General features: G+C 37.7%; 1 protein-coding gene across 1 annotated transcript; it reads right to left on the bottom strand.

Annotated features, from left to right (window-relative positions):
* Positions 1–15,602: 15,602 nt before the first annotated feature.
* On the bottom strand, positions 15,603–16,586 carry Or51t1 (olfactory receptor family 51 subfamily T member 1). The gene has a single exon (XM_020187801.2). It carries the CDS (start codon positions 16,584–16,586, stop codon positions 15,603–15,605), a length of 984 nt encoding a protein of 327 aa, XP_020043390.1.
* Between the last annotated feature and the right edge of the window lie 426 nt (positions 16,587–17,012).

Genomic DNA, 17,012 nt, shown 5'->3' with positions numbered 1-17,012 from the left:
TTCCCACTGCAGAGGAATTAATACAGAAACCTTAAAGTGACAGAGGTCAATATGGGAAGGTGACCAGGAAGTAGTGAAGAGGTCAGGTAGAGATGAATCAGCTTGGGATGTAACACATTTGTACATGGAAGCATTGCTAGGAATCTCTCTGTATAGATATCCTTATCTCAACTAGCAGAAATGCTTTGTTTTTCTTATTATTATTTATACTTTCTCTTCAACAAAATAAGAGATAAGGGCAGAAAAGATTCTGCCTGGAAGTGAGGGGGAGTAGAGGGGAGAAACAGCCCAAACAATGTATGCACATATGAATAAACTAATATAGATAAATAATATTCTTTTAGCTTAATGTCAATCCCAAGGTAAAGACCCTTTGTTGTTTGCCCACTCAAAGGGTGATAGTAATTGCCAAGATCAGTTCAGTTATATGAAAATCAGTCCAATGTAATGTTACAAGTAGAATGAGATATGACCACCCAAGAAAGACTTTAAAGAAGAGTCTTTATTAGCCAGCTGGTGACTCCCCTGACCAACAGGTCATTGGATCTCAGAGCAGCCCCTCTCTAACTTTTTGCACAGTTTATAAAGGCAAAAACTACATCCCATCTGGTAATCTTTGTGAAGGAAGCCAGCCTAGGTACAGAAGCGAGACAATAGTTGTTAGCTAAGGTACAGAAGTAAGACAATGGCTGCTATCTATAAGCATGAGTGAACACAATCAACACAATCCACATGATCATTTGACCATACCCTAGTTTGGTTCCTTCTGTTCTTCTAATTTTATGGGAACCAGACCCCCTCATGAACCTCCTTCAGCTTTGAAGCTAACATGGCACCTGATTAATGGCTTCCCTCTGGCTAAGTCTTTTAACCATTTCATTCCCCACTGCTTTTAGTTACAGAGTCAAATCATGGACTCTTCTGATTGGATAGGATCATATTTAGTTCTCAAGACCATCAGTTTTACAGAAGAAATGTAGATTTAGCAGTATTGATATTATATTTTATCTGGTTGGAATTAAAGACACCTTGTATTTACATGTACACTAACGGCAATTCACATATTAAGAGTTGTAACTAAGCATTGTGAAAAATTAATCATTTTTTATCTTTGTCCTTTTTGTATAAGGCTAATACTGTTAATTTTATCTGTGACAACAGCACTTGGAAGCACCCTTCATCCATCTCTTTAGATATGTCTATAGAAAGACACATGAGAAGCAAGATAAACATAAGAACTTTCCCAGGTAAGATAACTATAAATACCCCCAGTTCACACAAACCAGAACAGAATAGACAATTACATAAAATTACAGTCTGAAGATCATGGAGAGTTAACTAAATTTAAACAATCCTGTCTATGACATCACTTAAAATACAATTTAACAAAGACATGAGGGGAATATAGATGTTAGGGGATATTACCTAAGAATGTAATTGAATACTTTAGCCTATTCTGAACAAAGCAGTTTGAATTTAAAAAAATGAAAAGATTGTACTGAGTAATTTTAAGGGCAAGGCCATTAAAAACAGATACTGGAGTAACAATTTGAGGAACAAAAAGGACAACTAAATAGGAACACGTTTAGGTCTTATCTTGAGGGGGTCTTGATTAGCCTCAGGTCTGGCAATTGTTCAATGCTGTTCAGAATTTTCCATGAAAGCTCTCTTGAGCTGAATATGATGAATCCATGGGCATTTTCCAGCTACCTTGACAGCTGTGGGAGTGGATAGGATCACAGTGTAGGAACCTTGTCAGTGGGGCTCGAGGCTGTCAATGTGGTGTCTTTTTACCCACATTGGGTCTCCTGGCTCATAAGTAGTCCCAAGGGGACCATCAGGTTTAGCTGTTTCTTGGGCTTGCTGGACAGCTGAGTGAATTTGTTTGAAAGTCTGTTGAAGAGTGTGGAGAGACTAGAGAAGATCGTGATTAGAAATTTTTGTTAGGGCTTCCTCCCCCAATCTGGGGATTATAGGAGGTAGTCACCTTTAGACAATCTCAAATGGAGTGAAACCCTGTTTATAAGAGGTACATCTAACTCTTAATAGGGCTTCAGGACGGAGGTTCACCCAGCCATCTCCCATCTCCAAGGAGAGCTTAGTAAGCAGTTCCTTTAGAGACTGGTTCATCCTCTCTACCTGTCCTGAACTCTGAGGCCTGTAAGTACTGTGTAACTTCCATTTGATCTGTAATGTTTTGGCTATTAATTTAGATATTTTAGCTGTGAAAGCTGGGCCATTGTTGGACCCCAGTATTAAGGGGAGGCCAAATCAGGGAACTATCTCCTGTAAGAGGTTTTTTTTTATAGTAATCTGAGCTGTTTCAGTTTTTGTAGGGAAAGCCTCAGTCCATCCAGAGAAGGTATTGATCATTACCAGCAAATATTTATATCCATACAAGCCAGGCTTGATCTTGGTGAAATCAATCTCCCATTGCTCTCCAGGGAAGGAACCTCACATTCTTTTTCCTGGCTCAGTCAAGGGTGGTCCCTTTTGGTTAACCTGTTGGCATACACCGTACCTTGTAGTGAGATCTTGAGCCAGCTAAGTAAGTGGTGTCACAAAGGTCCTTTATAAGCGTGTGTCCCAGAGACAGGGGGAGAAATATCCTTCCATCTGGCAACGTTTCTTTCATCCAGAGGAGCTTATCTAGTTGGAGGGTCCCTCCTAATTTTAGCAAAGTCTTGAGAGGCCCCCTGCTTTTATGGCAATTGCCCTTGTGGCTCGGTCAGCTGTTCGGTTTCCCCTTGCCTTGGGGTGGTCCCCTTTTTGGTGATCCCAGCAGTGAATGATGGCCATCTTTTTGGAAGCCAGAGGGCCTCTAAGAGGACTAAGATTTCCTAGGCATTTTTAATATTTTTACCCTCAGAGATAAGGAAGCCTCTCTCCCTGTATAGGGCTCCATATATATGGGCTATTGCAAATGCATAAAGGCTGTCTGTATATACATTAATAACTTTATCTTTTCCATACCTTAGACTTGGGTCAGGGCAATTAGTTCAGCCTTTTGGGCTGAGGTTCCATGTCTAAGTGCCTAGGCCTAGATGGTCCAGTCCAGAGTGACTACTGTTGCCCCCACATACCTTATTCCATTGGTCACAAAGTTGGAGCCATCGGTGAACAGTACTTCATCTGTCTCATCCCAGAGAATATTAGTCAGGTCCGGTCGAAGACTCCAGGTGTTCTGCTCTGAATGCTATAAGATCCTGGCTGAGGGCTTCATCAAACAGGGTAGGGGAGTTCTTGAACCCATGTGGCAGTCTTGTCCAGCTTAATTGGCCAGAAAATCCCTCTTCTGGATCAGTCCATTCAAGGGCAAAAATGGGTTGACTCACCTCTGCTAGCAGGAGACTGAAGAAGGCATCCTTTAGGTCCAAGACAATGTACACTTGGCGGCTTGGAGGTAAGAGGCTGAGGAGAGTACAGGGATTAGAAACTGTAGGATGAGGTGTGTTCTATGGTGAGTGACATGGAACCAAGATTCCCGCTTCTCTTAGCCTTTTGATGTGGATGGCAATGCCTCTTTTTGCCACCACATTAATAGGGTGCTGTTTAACTGGAATAGGCATTGCCTATTGAGTGAGTTGGACCACTATTGGGCCATGATGATTAGCTAGTCCCGGTGGGTTAGATTCTGCCCATGCGTGGGGAATCCTTTTTCTGAGTTCAGACAAGTAGAGGGTCTCTGGAGGGTTTTGTTCTGTCACAGACAGAAGATACTCTTTATTTAAGGGACAAGTCAACAACAATTTGATAGGAGGTTGGACTTGGATGTCCAGATAAGTTCCCTCCTCCTGGAAGGAGATGGTGGCTTATAACTTGTGTAGGAGGTCTTGGCCCAGCAAGGGGTAGGGACAGTCAGGAATCACCAGAAAAGTATGAGTTATGGGTCTCCTCCTAGGTTAGTAATTTTGCCTTCTGACCAGTGGTAGTCTTGTTGAGTTCCTGTGGCCCCTTGATTAGACAATTTTGGTTAAGATAAGGGGCCCTCTGGTTTTTTTAAAAACTGAATAGACCTTGCCAGTATCACATAAGAATTTGACTGACTTGCCCCCCAGTTGAAGGGTAACCATGTGCTCTGGAAGGGATAGTGGCAAGGAGCCCTGGCCCCATCACTCCAGTTGGAGGACCTTTTGGTTCCCCCTTTTTTTCTTAGGGCATTCATTTTTCCAGTGTCCCTTTTTCTTACAATAAGCACATTAGTCTTTTTCCAGTGGGGCTCTGGGGGTTCTTGCAAGTTGCCAGTTGGCAGGAGGCCCAGAAATTCTTGAGGGCCTGGAGGCAGGAGTTTACAGAGCTGCCACCATCACCTTTGAAAGGCTTTTGGCCTGTCTATCTTCTGGCGTGTCTCTATTATTACAGACATGTTGTGTTATTTCTACTAATTTTGATAATAATTTTCCTTCAAATCCCTCCTGTTTTGTAATTTCTTCCTAATGTCTGGGGCTGACTGAGAAGTAAAAGCAAAATTTATTGCCCTTTTATTTTCTGCTGCCTCTGGGTTTATAGGAGTGTATGTCCTATATGCCTCCAGGAGGCGCTCCAGGAAATTTGCAGGGGACTTGTCTGAGCCTTGTATAACCTCACTCACCTTAGACAAATTTGTGGGTTTCCGGTCTGCAGCTTGGACTCCCATAAGAAGGAGCCAGCAATAGTTGGCGAGAGCCTCCTTACCTGCATGAGAATTCAGATCCCAGTTAGGACAAACTAAGGGAAAAACCATCCCCAGAAGGTCCTGATTCCCATTAGGAGTCCCATCTGGGCCCAGGACATGTTTTCTGGCTTCCCACTGAATGTGGTCTTCCTCTTCAGCTGTGAAGAGAGTCTGTAAGAGCTGTTGGCAATCATCACATGTAGGCTGGTGAGTGAAAAACACAGTCTCAAGAAGAGAGATTATCCCCTGGGGCTTGTCAGAAAAAGATGGATTTTGTTGTTTACAGTTACAGAGATCAGTGGTTGAAAAGGGCACATAAATCATACATTGACAACCTCTTTAATATCTAGAGACTAGATATTATAAAATTAGGACTCATTTGTCCAATATTACACAATATATATACAATACAGCAGAGTTAAATGAAACACAACATATAGGGTAACGTGTACTCTGAAATTTTTTAACACATACTAACAAAATACTTTTTGTAGTTTCTTCCTATTTACCACCTTCAACCCAATAAACAAGTCTAGACAGTACACTGTTTAGATTTTACAACTTCAATTTTAAACACAGTATTTTTCAAATTTTTTAAAAGCTATTTACATATATTATTACTTTTAAATCCATCAAATAATTTTAAATATGTAGGACTAGAAATTTTTAGATGAACTTGTCTATTATGCACAAAGCACTGGTAAATAAAATTGAACACACAGCAATGATTACAATCTGAGGTATCTTTTAAATGTGACCATTTTGGCCTTGAATCATTTTTTCCTCATTTTTTTTTTTTTTTTTTTTTTTTTTGCCTTTAAATCAGTGGACAAGTACAGGCATAATATGTAGTGCTTAGAGATAGCTGAAAAATTTATATCTAAAATTCATTTATAGAGGACAAGTCTTTTTACCTTCTGAAAGTGCAGATTATGATGGTTTGGGGGGCTTAGTGGATAGAACCTTTGAGTAGCTTATGCTTCCTTTTCTGCACTTTTGTAGCCAGGAAGGCTTTTCAGATAAGGCTTCAATTAGGTCAGAATGTAAGGAATCTGGTCGGGGAGGCCAGGCCGTTCCACCCATAGGCTGTAGGCAAATCAAAGGTCCCCTCAGCAGGCCATCCCACATCTAATGAAGGCCAATCTAATTCACAGAGCCTCTCAGGTCTAAAGCCTTCTGTTGGAAAGAAGAAAAGTTAGTCAGCATACATTCCAAAGGGCTGGAGGTAGATGAAGATTGTCCCATGTTGCAGTTCCAACTATCCCCCAGTCACCTGGCGTGGTCTAAAAATGTTAAACACAAAATGACAAAACAGATGCACAGAACAAAGACAATGACTGTGGCCACACAGAACTAGACCAGACAGACCAGGGGTCAGGGTGACATCCCGCCACTGCCCGGGATTCGGGAAGTAATGCTGAGTCCAGCCTTCTGTTGAATCCCCCTCACCTCCGGAGGTTTTCCTGACCACCAGATGACTCTCCGCTGTGAGGATTGATGTCTCCTGACTCTGTACATCACCCATGAGGATAAGGAGGTATGTTCTGGGGCTGAGGAACATCTCTCAGCAGCTGCCCCTTAGGGCCTCCACCCCATCGGGCTCTGTGGAGTACCAAGAGATCAAGTCTCTACCAGCATCTTTGGGGGTCATTGAAAGGATCTCTCTGTGTCCTTCAAATGTTATGAGTCAAATGAGATACAACCACCCAAGAAAGACTTTAAAGGAGAGCCTTTATTAGCAAGCTGGTGACTGCCTTGACCAACAGTTAAAGCCCCTCTTTAACTTTTTGTACAGTTTATAAAGGCAAAAACTACATCCTGTCTGGCAATCTTTGTGAAGCAAGCTAGCCTGAGTACAGAAGTGAGACAATAGGTGTTAGCTAAGGTACAGAAGTGAGACAATGGCTGCTATCTATAAGCATGAGTGAACACAATCAACACAATCCACATGATCATTTGACCATATCCTAGTTTGGTTCCTTCTGTTCTTCCAATTTTATGGGAACCAGACCCCCTCATGAACTTCCTTCAGCTTTGAAGCTAACATGGCACCTGATTAATGGCTTCCCTCTGGACACCTGATTAATGGCTTACCTCTGGCTAAGTCTTTTAACCATTTCAGTAATAAGAGTCAATAATAATAATTAGATATGTACTATTTTCCAGGAATGGTGCTTGGTGTTGAAAATATCAAGGTCATTATGATAAGGACTGTGCTTTAAATGATCTTACCATCTACTATGGAAGGCAGTCATATAAACAGCAAATCCAAGTTTCACTGAGGTGCTATAGTACAGTTGCAATGCAAGTTAGCCAGTGTACATGGACTCTGCTTGGAGTACTCACCAGAGAAGACTTCTAAGAGCAAGCCACTCTCAAGTCACTTTAACTAGAGCTAGTAACACCATGCAAAAGAACCTCTGCACTTTAGAGGAGATGGAGAGGCTAATTTCAAGATTATGAAATACCCAGTGAGTTATCATTTATGGAGGGCAGCTCAGGACTAGAAAGGATTTATTCTTAATCACTCATAATGTTCTCATTCTAGAGGAAGAACTACTTGAAACTCTTATTATCCTGTTCTTCATCATCAAGAGTCCTCTTACAAAGTCTAATCCCTCAAAAAAGATGTCACATCCTTTAGGCCAAGGAGGAGAGACTGGAATGCTTTATATATCTTCAAGATTCACTGATGAACTTAATTCAACAAAAAAAGAGAAAACACTGAAAGACACACTGGTAAGTCAGTTACTGTTAAAATGTTCTGTAGGTATATGACATCTACTAATGATGTCAGGAAAAATAACATGGACTCAGACAGTATGGATCCCCTCATCCTCATCAAGCCCTGTCTTTAACCTTGATGCTCACCGTGTCTGACCTGGATTTAGTTGACTGAACCATTTATACCTGTGAGTATATGTTGTGTAATGCATACTATCCTACAACACATAGCATATGTTATAGGTCATATATCTTACTTTGGAGATCATGAAAGTGACAAGCAGCTTTAGAAACTCAAGGCCTGATCTGAAAAATGTTTGGAGCAAAAGACACAATTGCAGAAAGAGTCACTACTCTCTTAAAATCTATGTCATGGAATTTCCATTGTTTCCCTCTGTTTTCTTTATAATTTTATTATTTTAATTATTAGTCAAGCAAGAGAAGCTATCCTACATTTCACCCTGACTGTACAGGGTTTTTAATTTGAATGGGGATGAGGATTAGTTACAAAGACTAATAATACGGGGTAATTCATTTGTAAATTAGTGCTCTTAACATGGGTACTTTTTTCTTTTGAAGGTGTAATGGGGACACCTGACTGCTCAATACAGTGCCTGTATTCTTGGTTCTCTTTGTCAGTTAAGCTTACCTGACTCTTTTATAGTCTCTTAGAAGAGATGTCTCATTTTTAAATTTTTTGATATTGGAAACCTTTCAAAATTGCATTTTTTTATTATGTCTCCGACAAATGTGCAAAAAGGAGATGGATAAGCACAGTAGACTCATCTTGAAAGTGTCATTTCAAATCTCTAAATCAGTCTTTTTAATTGATTTAACATGCACATTCTCAATTCTTCTGAAATTGAGATCACCATCTTCTTCCTGATTAGAATCCCAGGCCTGGAATATGTTCATGTGTGGATCACCATCTGCCTCATGTAGCTGGTGGCCATCCTGGGCTATTGCACCATCCTCACTGTGATCAGGACTGAGCCCTCACTCCAGGCTTCCATGTTGGTTTTGACTGATGTGGACTTATCCCTCTCCTCCCTCCCTTCTATGCTGCATATCTTTATGTTCCGGAGTCCTCAGTGCTCTTGTCATGTCATGCTCACTAGTGCTAGATTTGCCAAAAGAGGGCTAGTGTTTCCTCATTAAATGCAAGCTCTTAGTGCTCCCATTTCCTTTCACTCTGAAAATATTGACAGTGGAAGAAAAAATGTTCTCACTCCTATGGTCTCCTTGTTTCCATTATGATGTAATGAAGCTGGTCTGCTCTTGACAACACAGTCAACTTTTTCTTTTTATTTTTTTTATTTCTTTTATTCATATGTGCATACAATGTTTGGGTCATTTCTCCCCCCTTCCCACCCACTGCCCCCTCCCTTTCCTTTCACCACCTCACTACCAGGCAGAAACTATTTTGTCCTTATCTCTGATTTTGTTGAAGAAAGAGTATAAGCAATAATAGGAAGGACCAAGGGTTTTTGCTAGTTGAGATAAGGATAGCTATACAGGGAGTTTACTCACATTGCTTTCCTGTACATATGTGTTACATTCTAAATTAATTCTTCTCAAACTAACCTTTTCTCTAGTTCCTGGTCCCCTTCTCCTATTGGCCTCTGTTGCTTTAAAGTTTCTGCATTAGTTCCTTTGCATTGAGGACATCAAATACTATCTTGTTTTTTTCTTGCCTATCCGCATACCTCCCTTGTGTGCTCTCACCTCATCATGTGATCAAAGTCCAATCTCTTTGTTGTGTTTGCCCTTGATCTAAAGTCCACATATGAGAAAGAACATATGATTTTTGGTCTTCTGGGCCCGGCTAACTTCACTGAGGATGATGTTCTCCAGTTCCATCCATTTACCTACAAATGATAGGATTTCATTCTCCTTCACACAGTCAACTTTTTCTATGGTCTCTTTTTGGTGGTGGTGGTGGTAGAGGTGGTAGTGATATAATATTTTTCTTTTTATTTATTATCATATATTAGTTGTACAGGGTAGAGGCATTGTAACATTTACATATGTTATTACAATATATCTTAATTAGAAACACCCCTCCATCATTCTCCCTCATTCTTAGAACAATTTCCACAGATTTTATTGTTCTATTTTCACACATGTATACAAAGTACATCTATGATTTCTTTGTTGCCCTCTGTGTGATATCGGAGAGTATGTTCACTGCTGTATCCTATTTATTCACTCTGACAATTGTGATAGGAATTGGGTCCCACAGGGAACAGCTCAAGGCACAGAACGCATGCATCTCCCACATCTGTGGCATGCTCATCTTCCATGTGCCCATCACTCTTTAGCATCCATGCACCATTTTAGCAATCAGAAGTGCTCAATGGCCATGATCTTCATTTCCAACATTTCTTACTAGTACCGTCTCTGATGAATTCCATTCTATATTGTGCAAAATGACAGCAAACTCATGAAAAGATTCTTAAAAGTAAAGTCTAAAGCAAAAATGTGGGGGGAAAGTGGGGTGGTGTCAGTATCAGTGATGAAAATAATATCAAAGCAAATTATCACCAATGATTCATCATTACCTTTCCCAACAATCTTTATAATCAATACAACCTATGGCTTGGATACAATATTGCATAAGAGGTCTATGAACATCTGACTGGCATAGACACTGATAAGTGCATATGGGAAAGTTACAGGATTATTAAAATTATTAATCAGTACACTGATACAGCATTTTAGTTACCCTGTTTACAATATAGAGGAAAATACATGTAGAAGTAGGTCTTGTATCCTTTCAGAAAATGAATATCAGAGAAGTCAGCGGTTAAAGGATGTTATTCCAATCTAGATGATGATTTTCTTTCAGATGACTTCTTTTTTCTCAGACATGTTGTATTCACTGATGAACCTTCAGTCAATTTTATAGAGGTTCTTGATTTTCCATTTAAGTGAAAGAAGTCTCTGTTGTCAATTCTGATTTGGTCAACAATATTCTTTTTTTTTCTTTTCTTAGCAATCAAATAAGGGCAATTATTAATTGTTTTATCTTGAGCTTTCATAGCCTTGAATTATGACAATAAACTCAGCTACAATATTTTTAAGACAAAAAATATTTTTTCAATGTATTATTCCAAGGTTCAAAGAAGTAATAACTACTATAAGGATAAAGAGGAATGAATATGCTATTGGTAAAAGTAGAAAAGATGAAAAAATATATGGTAATTTTTAAAGAACTACTGTTCTGGATTAGCTGCTATAAAACATCTGTTACAACATAATGGTTCTCATGGTTGTTTAGTATTTTAGATTATGATACAGCCATCTGCACTAATCTTAAACTAGCACACAATGTCTGTGCAATATGATATGTTTGTAATATGCATGCATATATAGCTTCATATTTTAACATGGCTAAATAGTCCTCTGATGAACAGAAAGAGGAATATATAGTAAGAGTAATAGTAAGAACTCATCTGGTGAGTTTTTACTGTTGGAAAGCTGACCCTGACTAATGCTCTAATCAGGGAAGGAATGGACAGGCTTGTTTGACTTTTCCCAGGTTATATTGCTCAATTCTTTTTCCCTGGTCCCAAACATTCTTCAATTAAGAAAATAATTACTTCATATATCTGTCTTTCTTACTTGTATTTTGTTTCCAAAAATAATTTCATCAATCCAATCTACTGGCATAGCATATGAATTGGCATCTGACACATTCCCCAACTTTTTGGAGAAAAAAAAATCATAACAACAAAAAAGAGTTTGACAGCTGAGACTGTGTTGCTGAATTACAAGTTCCTTGAACATCTGGAATACTAGAAAACCCTATTGTCAAAATCAATGAGGAATAACTATTAATTTTAAGCCAATAAATCTTCCTTCAAAAATGGTTCATGCTGTCTTAAACCACAAAGAAGCAAACATACTGTCATGAAAGAAACAAGGAAGAATATTTATACTCCTTTAGCTGCTTGCCCTAAAGTCAGAAGTTCAAATCTGTACCTGGCAGGAATGACTTAAATAGATATTTCTGAATCAGAACAGGGAAATGGTAAAAAATGTCTGTTTCCCTTAGTTATGATACAGGTTCCATATATTTCCCATCAAGCTTACAGTATTGCTTCTTTGGGAACTTATCAAAATAATTCTGAAAATGGAATATTTATTAAACAGCTGTAAAATTGTGTGGTTCACCACAGCAAATTATGGGTAAAAAAGGAAACAAGAGAAACACACTTCGAATATACAATACAAGATCTGAAAACTTGACACATAACTAAGGAATATTAGAACACTATATGAAATAAATTGATTAGTCGAATACTGCTGGTATAAAAGATGAAAACCTTTAAAAATATTATGTGCATTGGTATAATATTTTGTCACATCTAAAAATAAAGTAATTTAGGAATTAAGTATAAAGATAACTTTAAATTTTATTTAAATAAGTAAATAAATTATCTTTGGATTTTTTTCCTAAGAAAATAACAGTGAAAAAGTAAAACCAGAAAAGAATATTTATATTAAATTGCCATTGTTTATATGAATGACCTTAAATAGTTATAATTTAGAAAGTAATAGCCTCAGTGTATATCTAGCATTTATGAGGTGCTAGGCATTGAGGTGTTTACTTCTATGAACACCATTACCTTTTGTAAGAACATGGGAAGGTAGATTTTATTACTTATTCCTATTCTGTGGATTAGAAAGTTACAGATTTAAAAATTTAAAGAACTTTCCCAAAGACATTCTACCATTTTTGAAAGAGGTCTAAAGTGTTCAGAGATTGAATCTAAATCTAAGCAATATGATTCCAAAGCCTACAGTCTGGGATACGACACTAGATTCACAATTATATTTAATAACTCATATCCATAGGAATTCAAGAACATAATCAAAATTATCAATGTAGATTTAAAATAATATTTGGCAAGAGTTACTGAGTGTTAATTAACACTGAATAGTAGCGTAAACAATGATATAAATACTAATCAATATTATTCACCCATGCAGCACAGAATTGACAACTAAGTGGCACTTGCTTAACACTGTATCAGGTGTTAAGAATTAAATGAAACACAAGACACAGGCCTGCTATCCAGAATCTTATAATCTGGTGGTGGGAAAAATATGTAAATAAATAATTATAATCATATAACTATGATTACATAATTATATGATTATGCATATTACATATGCATATAATGCATAGTGACTTTTAGAATACATAAAAGAGTGACAGATTGCCTATTTTTGGACAATCAAAGGAAATCAGCCTAGAGAAAGTGAAATCTAATATAATACAGAATAATGAATAATCATGAAAATAAGTAAGATAAACCTGTAGGTATACACTATTATCTTCATTTATAAATCTGTCTTCATTTAATTTAAAAATGCAGATTTATATGCACATATGACATATTAAAATATTAAGTCATGTATAATCTTTCTTTAGTGAGACTATTGATAATTTTAGCTTTTTAACAATTTTTCTGTATTTTGTGATAGATCTACAATTTTTTTATATATGCTGCATGTATAGAACAGAATTAAGAAATTCCAAATATATTGAATATGTTGCATGAAGTAACAACAAAACACAAATCACGTCATATTTAGAATCATAAATATGGTGATAATATACATTGTGAAAATATTTTTGGTGTTGAGTAGGCAGGTTGCATGTTGAGCCAGATATGGAAAGTATATTTGTAAGAGTAAAAGATTAACATACACATGGCAGACTGCCCTAGGAACTGACTATCAGAAAATTAGAATTATTGCACATTGTCACAATAGGACATCTAAAACCCTTAAAATCCATCAATACTCATACTTTAAACAGCATTTGAGACATTATCTTGAATTCAAAACGAGCCATATTTCTGAAATAAAATGTGTGACTATTCACACTGTGTAGAATAAATAATGATCATAAGTATATTCACATTGGTTCAAATTAAGGATTTTAGTCTATTAGTTTTGACATCGAACTTGTGAAAATTTTTAAAAATATTTTGTTTGCCTAGATGCTTATAAATTTCTAAGTTGTGAATAAGGAATACTGAATCTGCAAAAGAAAACTTCTAGAAAAATCCTCAAAATAAGGAAATAAGGAGCTGTAGATATCTCATAAATATCTATAAGAACTGATGCAAAAGTAATCTAAATTAAGGCATGGTCAAATGTCTACAGCACGACAGGTTAATTTCAGGACCATGGTCTTTGCCAAAGTGCGATACACTCTAAGACCTCTTCTTTCTCTAAGCAGAGAGATGTCAGAGCTCAAAATCATTAATATTTAAAAATAGTGTTGGGCATTTTATATCACTCTCTGAAGTCTATAGATAATGCCAAGTAACTGCATCTAACATTTCATCACATCCACTAACTCTGTGACAGTTTTCTCTGCCTCACCCCCATTCCTTAAATTATTATCTAAATTTGTGCAGTATCTAAGGAATTATACAAAGTGTAGTTTCATTCTAAGATTACTAACAGGCTATCTGTCTATAAAAATAGATCTCCTTAATACTTCTTCTGGAAGAAATGTCTAGACACTTGGTGAATCTTGGGAATGCAACTTTTGCATAATAGTTGGATTTTTTTCTTTAAAGGGAAAAGAACCAAAAAAAGATATGACAGCAATATGAGAATGGAAAATTTTGAAATATGAAATACTGAATGGTAGTATAATGAAATACAAAGATATCACACAAAGTACACAAGGCCAGAGATACTTTCGCTGTGGTGTTTGACTTAGCATCTGAAAGCTGAATTTTATTTTCAATTGCACCACTTTCTAGGATAGTCATTTCACTGTTGTTTTTTTTTTTCCTATGTAAAACATTATCTTCTGTCACACGTTTTTATAATGCTTATATAACACCAGAGGGGTATCAAAAGCACCTGAATGTGCTTGTATAAAAGGAAATCATACATATAATTTTAAGTATAAATAAATGTGACTGATATTGGTAATAATTAAATAAAAGGGGATTGTGCTTTAAACAAAACAGAGACACAAAGTCATCATAGTTTCAGCAGAGCAGTAAAGACTGATGGGAAACTGAGGTAAGTAGAAAAGTTTGGGACCAGTATTTCCCATTTACCAAGAGGCAAGGAGTCGTTATAAGAGGAAGAAGCAGATGACTCAAATCAAAATCTGCTTGGTTCACTGCTTAGGCATGAATTATCCTGGGCGGGCATAAAGTTTCAAAACTCTGTGTGTACAAGAAAAGTTTGGAGACTTCTATACAATACACTATCAACCTGTACCTGAAGTTAGTTCTTTAAAAACACTCTTAATAAATTCAGTCTCATGATTTCTAAACAGCAACAAAGTTACTGATTAAGCAGTATCAAAAATTACTGGCCAAACAGCATCAAAATTACTGTGCAATTTTACAGTGACAAGGACAACAGAGAGCAGAGGCAGTTAACAGCCAGGTAGAAGGCAACGAGTTCAGCTTTGCACCGAGGGTACAACCCTTTGGCAGACGCTTGCACTGAAGAAAAGAAGTGAAATAAAAATCATAACCATATTACAATATCTATGCAATGGAAAACTAATGAAAGGCAATGTAATTTTGTATATTGGACTGACTGGAAGCATACAAAGTAACAATTAGAACTGTAAATGTATCACTGGCAAAGAAAATAAAAGGGATTAAAGAAAGAAGTAGAGGAGTATACCTGTAGGGAGACAACACTCTCAAGTAGTGACTAAGGAACTAAAACCAGTGTGCAAGATTTTCCTAACATTTTTAATTACAAATTTGTATGTGTGTGCCTTTGCACATGTGTAACTTTTCCTTTTACCAGCTCAAGAAAAAAAAATGTTCACTACTCTCTGAGAAATTTGAACCTTAGGGAGAAACACTGAAGATTTTGTTTAGTTGAATGCAAAATAAAACTCTTGCCATAAATATTTATGGCATAAATATTGCTGTTTTAAAACAGATAAGTTGTTCCACTAGATTGAATTTTGATTGTGCTTTTAATATGTATACACAAGTGTCCATGTCATGGTTTTAAATGTTTAACCACAGTCAAATTGGTTCTGAAATGTGTTATTAAAAAAAAAAAACCTCTTTGATAAGCTCAAGAAAAAGTGGAAAGGTGGTCTCTTTTTCTCACCACCATAATCCAATTGGAATTTTTTCACTAACCAAAATGCCTGAGGGTGGCACTTTCCCAAATCCCTTTCCTACTTAGTCATGAGTAGAAAATTTCTCCTTTAGTTCCACCTTCCTCTAAGGCCCCTCACACTGGTGTTCCGTGAACCCTTGAATTGGAGTAGCTGGAAAATGGCCTGACGGATCACCTTGGTCTTTAAGCTGTAAATGATGGGGTTCAGTACAGGAGGCAAGAGCAGGTAAATATTGGCCAAAACACTACAGATCACCCTTGGGGTGGAACGGAAGAGACGGTGTGTTAAGGACAAGCTGATCATTGGCACATAGAAGATAGTCACAGCACAGATATGACAGACACAAGTGCTGAGAGCTTTTTGTTGCTTCTTTGGGGTCACAATGCTCAGAACAGTACGGAGGATCAGGACATAGGAGAAAAGAATGAACAATAAGTCAGTGCCATTCAGGTAGAACTGAAGAAACAATCCCCAAAAATTGCTGATCCAGGGGTTAGAATATGTGAATTTGATCATATCTGGGTGGAAGCAAAATGGGTGGGAAAGCTCTTGCCCTCCATGGAAAGACACAGAGTTCACAGCCAGAACACAGGGAAACATGAAAATTACTTGCCGTATGAGGATGGTCAGTCCAATCACCAGGCTCATCATGTCTGTGAGGACAGTAGCATACTTCAGTGGGTTGCAGATGGCCATGTAGCGGTCAAAGGCCATGGCTACCAGCACTGAGGACTCCAGGAAGGAGAAAGCATGCACAAAGAACATTTGAATGAGGCAAGGTTTTATGCTGATCTCCCGAGCATGAAACCAGAGAACCCCAAGAACAGTGGGAAGAGTTGTGATGGTCAGACATAAATCAATAGCTGAGAGCATGGAGAGGAAATAGTACATGGGTTTGTGGAGACTGCGTTCAATAACGATGACAAGCAAGATCATGCTGTTTCCCAAGAGGGCAATGATGTAGAGACAGCAGACAGGTACGGAGATCCAGACGTGAGCAAGTTCCAGTCCAGGGAAGGCAGTGAGGAGGAAATTGGAGGAAGAGGATGTGGTGTTATTGAAAATCAACATGGTGAGTTGAGGACACACCCTGAAAAGAATTACAATAATGATTGCACCTGACATTTGAGCCTTCTTATAAATACTCTTTCATAAGCCCTTCCCCAATTATATGATTGTATCACTTTATTTAAAAATCCTAATCTAATTATTGTGCCTATCACACAGTTCTCCAGTGTGTTAAATTGTTCTCATTAGAAAATGGCCTCATTTTCCTGTCTCTACCCTCTCCAGATTATAACCATCTGTTAGGGTTTAGATCTCCTTTTATTTTAAGGGAAAATAAAAACACTTTATTCAGTGTTGGGGATCAAACTCTGCTAGACAAATGCTCTGCTACTTATGGTTTGGATCTTAACTGTCTCCCAGAAGCTCATATGTTAACATTTTAGCTCCCAGTTCAGCATTGTTCAGCAGTGGGCCTTTGGGAAGTGATTG

This window comes from Castor canadensis, chromosome 1 (assembly GCF_047511655.1).
Source record: "Castor canadensis chromosome 1, mCasCan1.hap1v2, whole genome shotgun sequence".
NCBI lineage: Eukaryota > Metazoa > Chordata > Mammalia > Rodentia > Castoridae > Castor > Castor canadensis.
Note: the sequence above shows the minus strand (reverse complement) of the source record. Positions and strands in the feature narration are given on the sequence as shown.

What these genes read in the sequence shown, in the direction of transcription:
- Or51t1 (XM_020187801.2), bottom strand. Translation starts at nt 16,586, where the DNA reads ATGTTGATTTTCAATAACACCACATCCTCTTCCTCCAATTTCCTCCTC.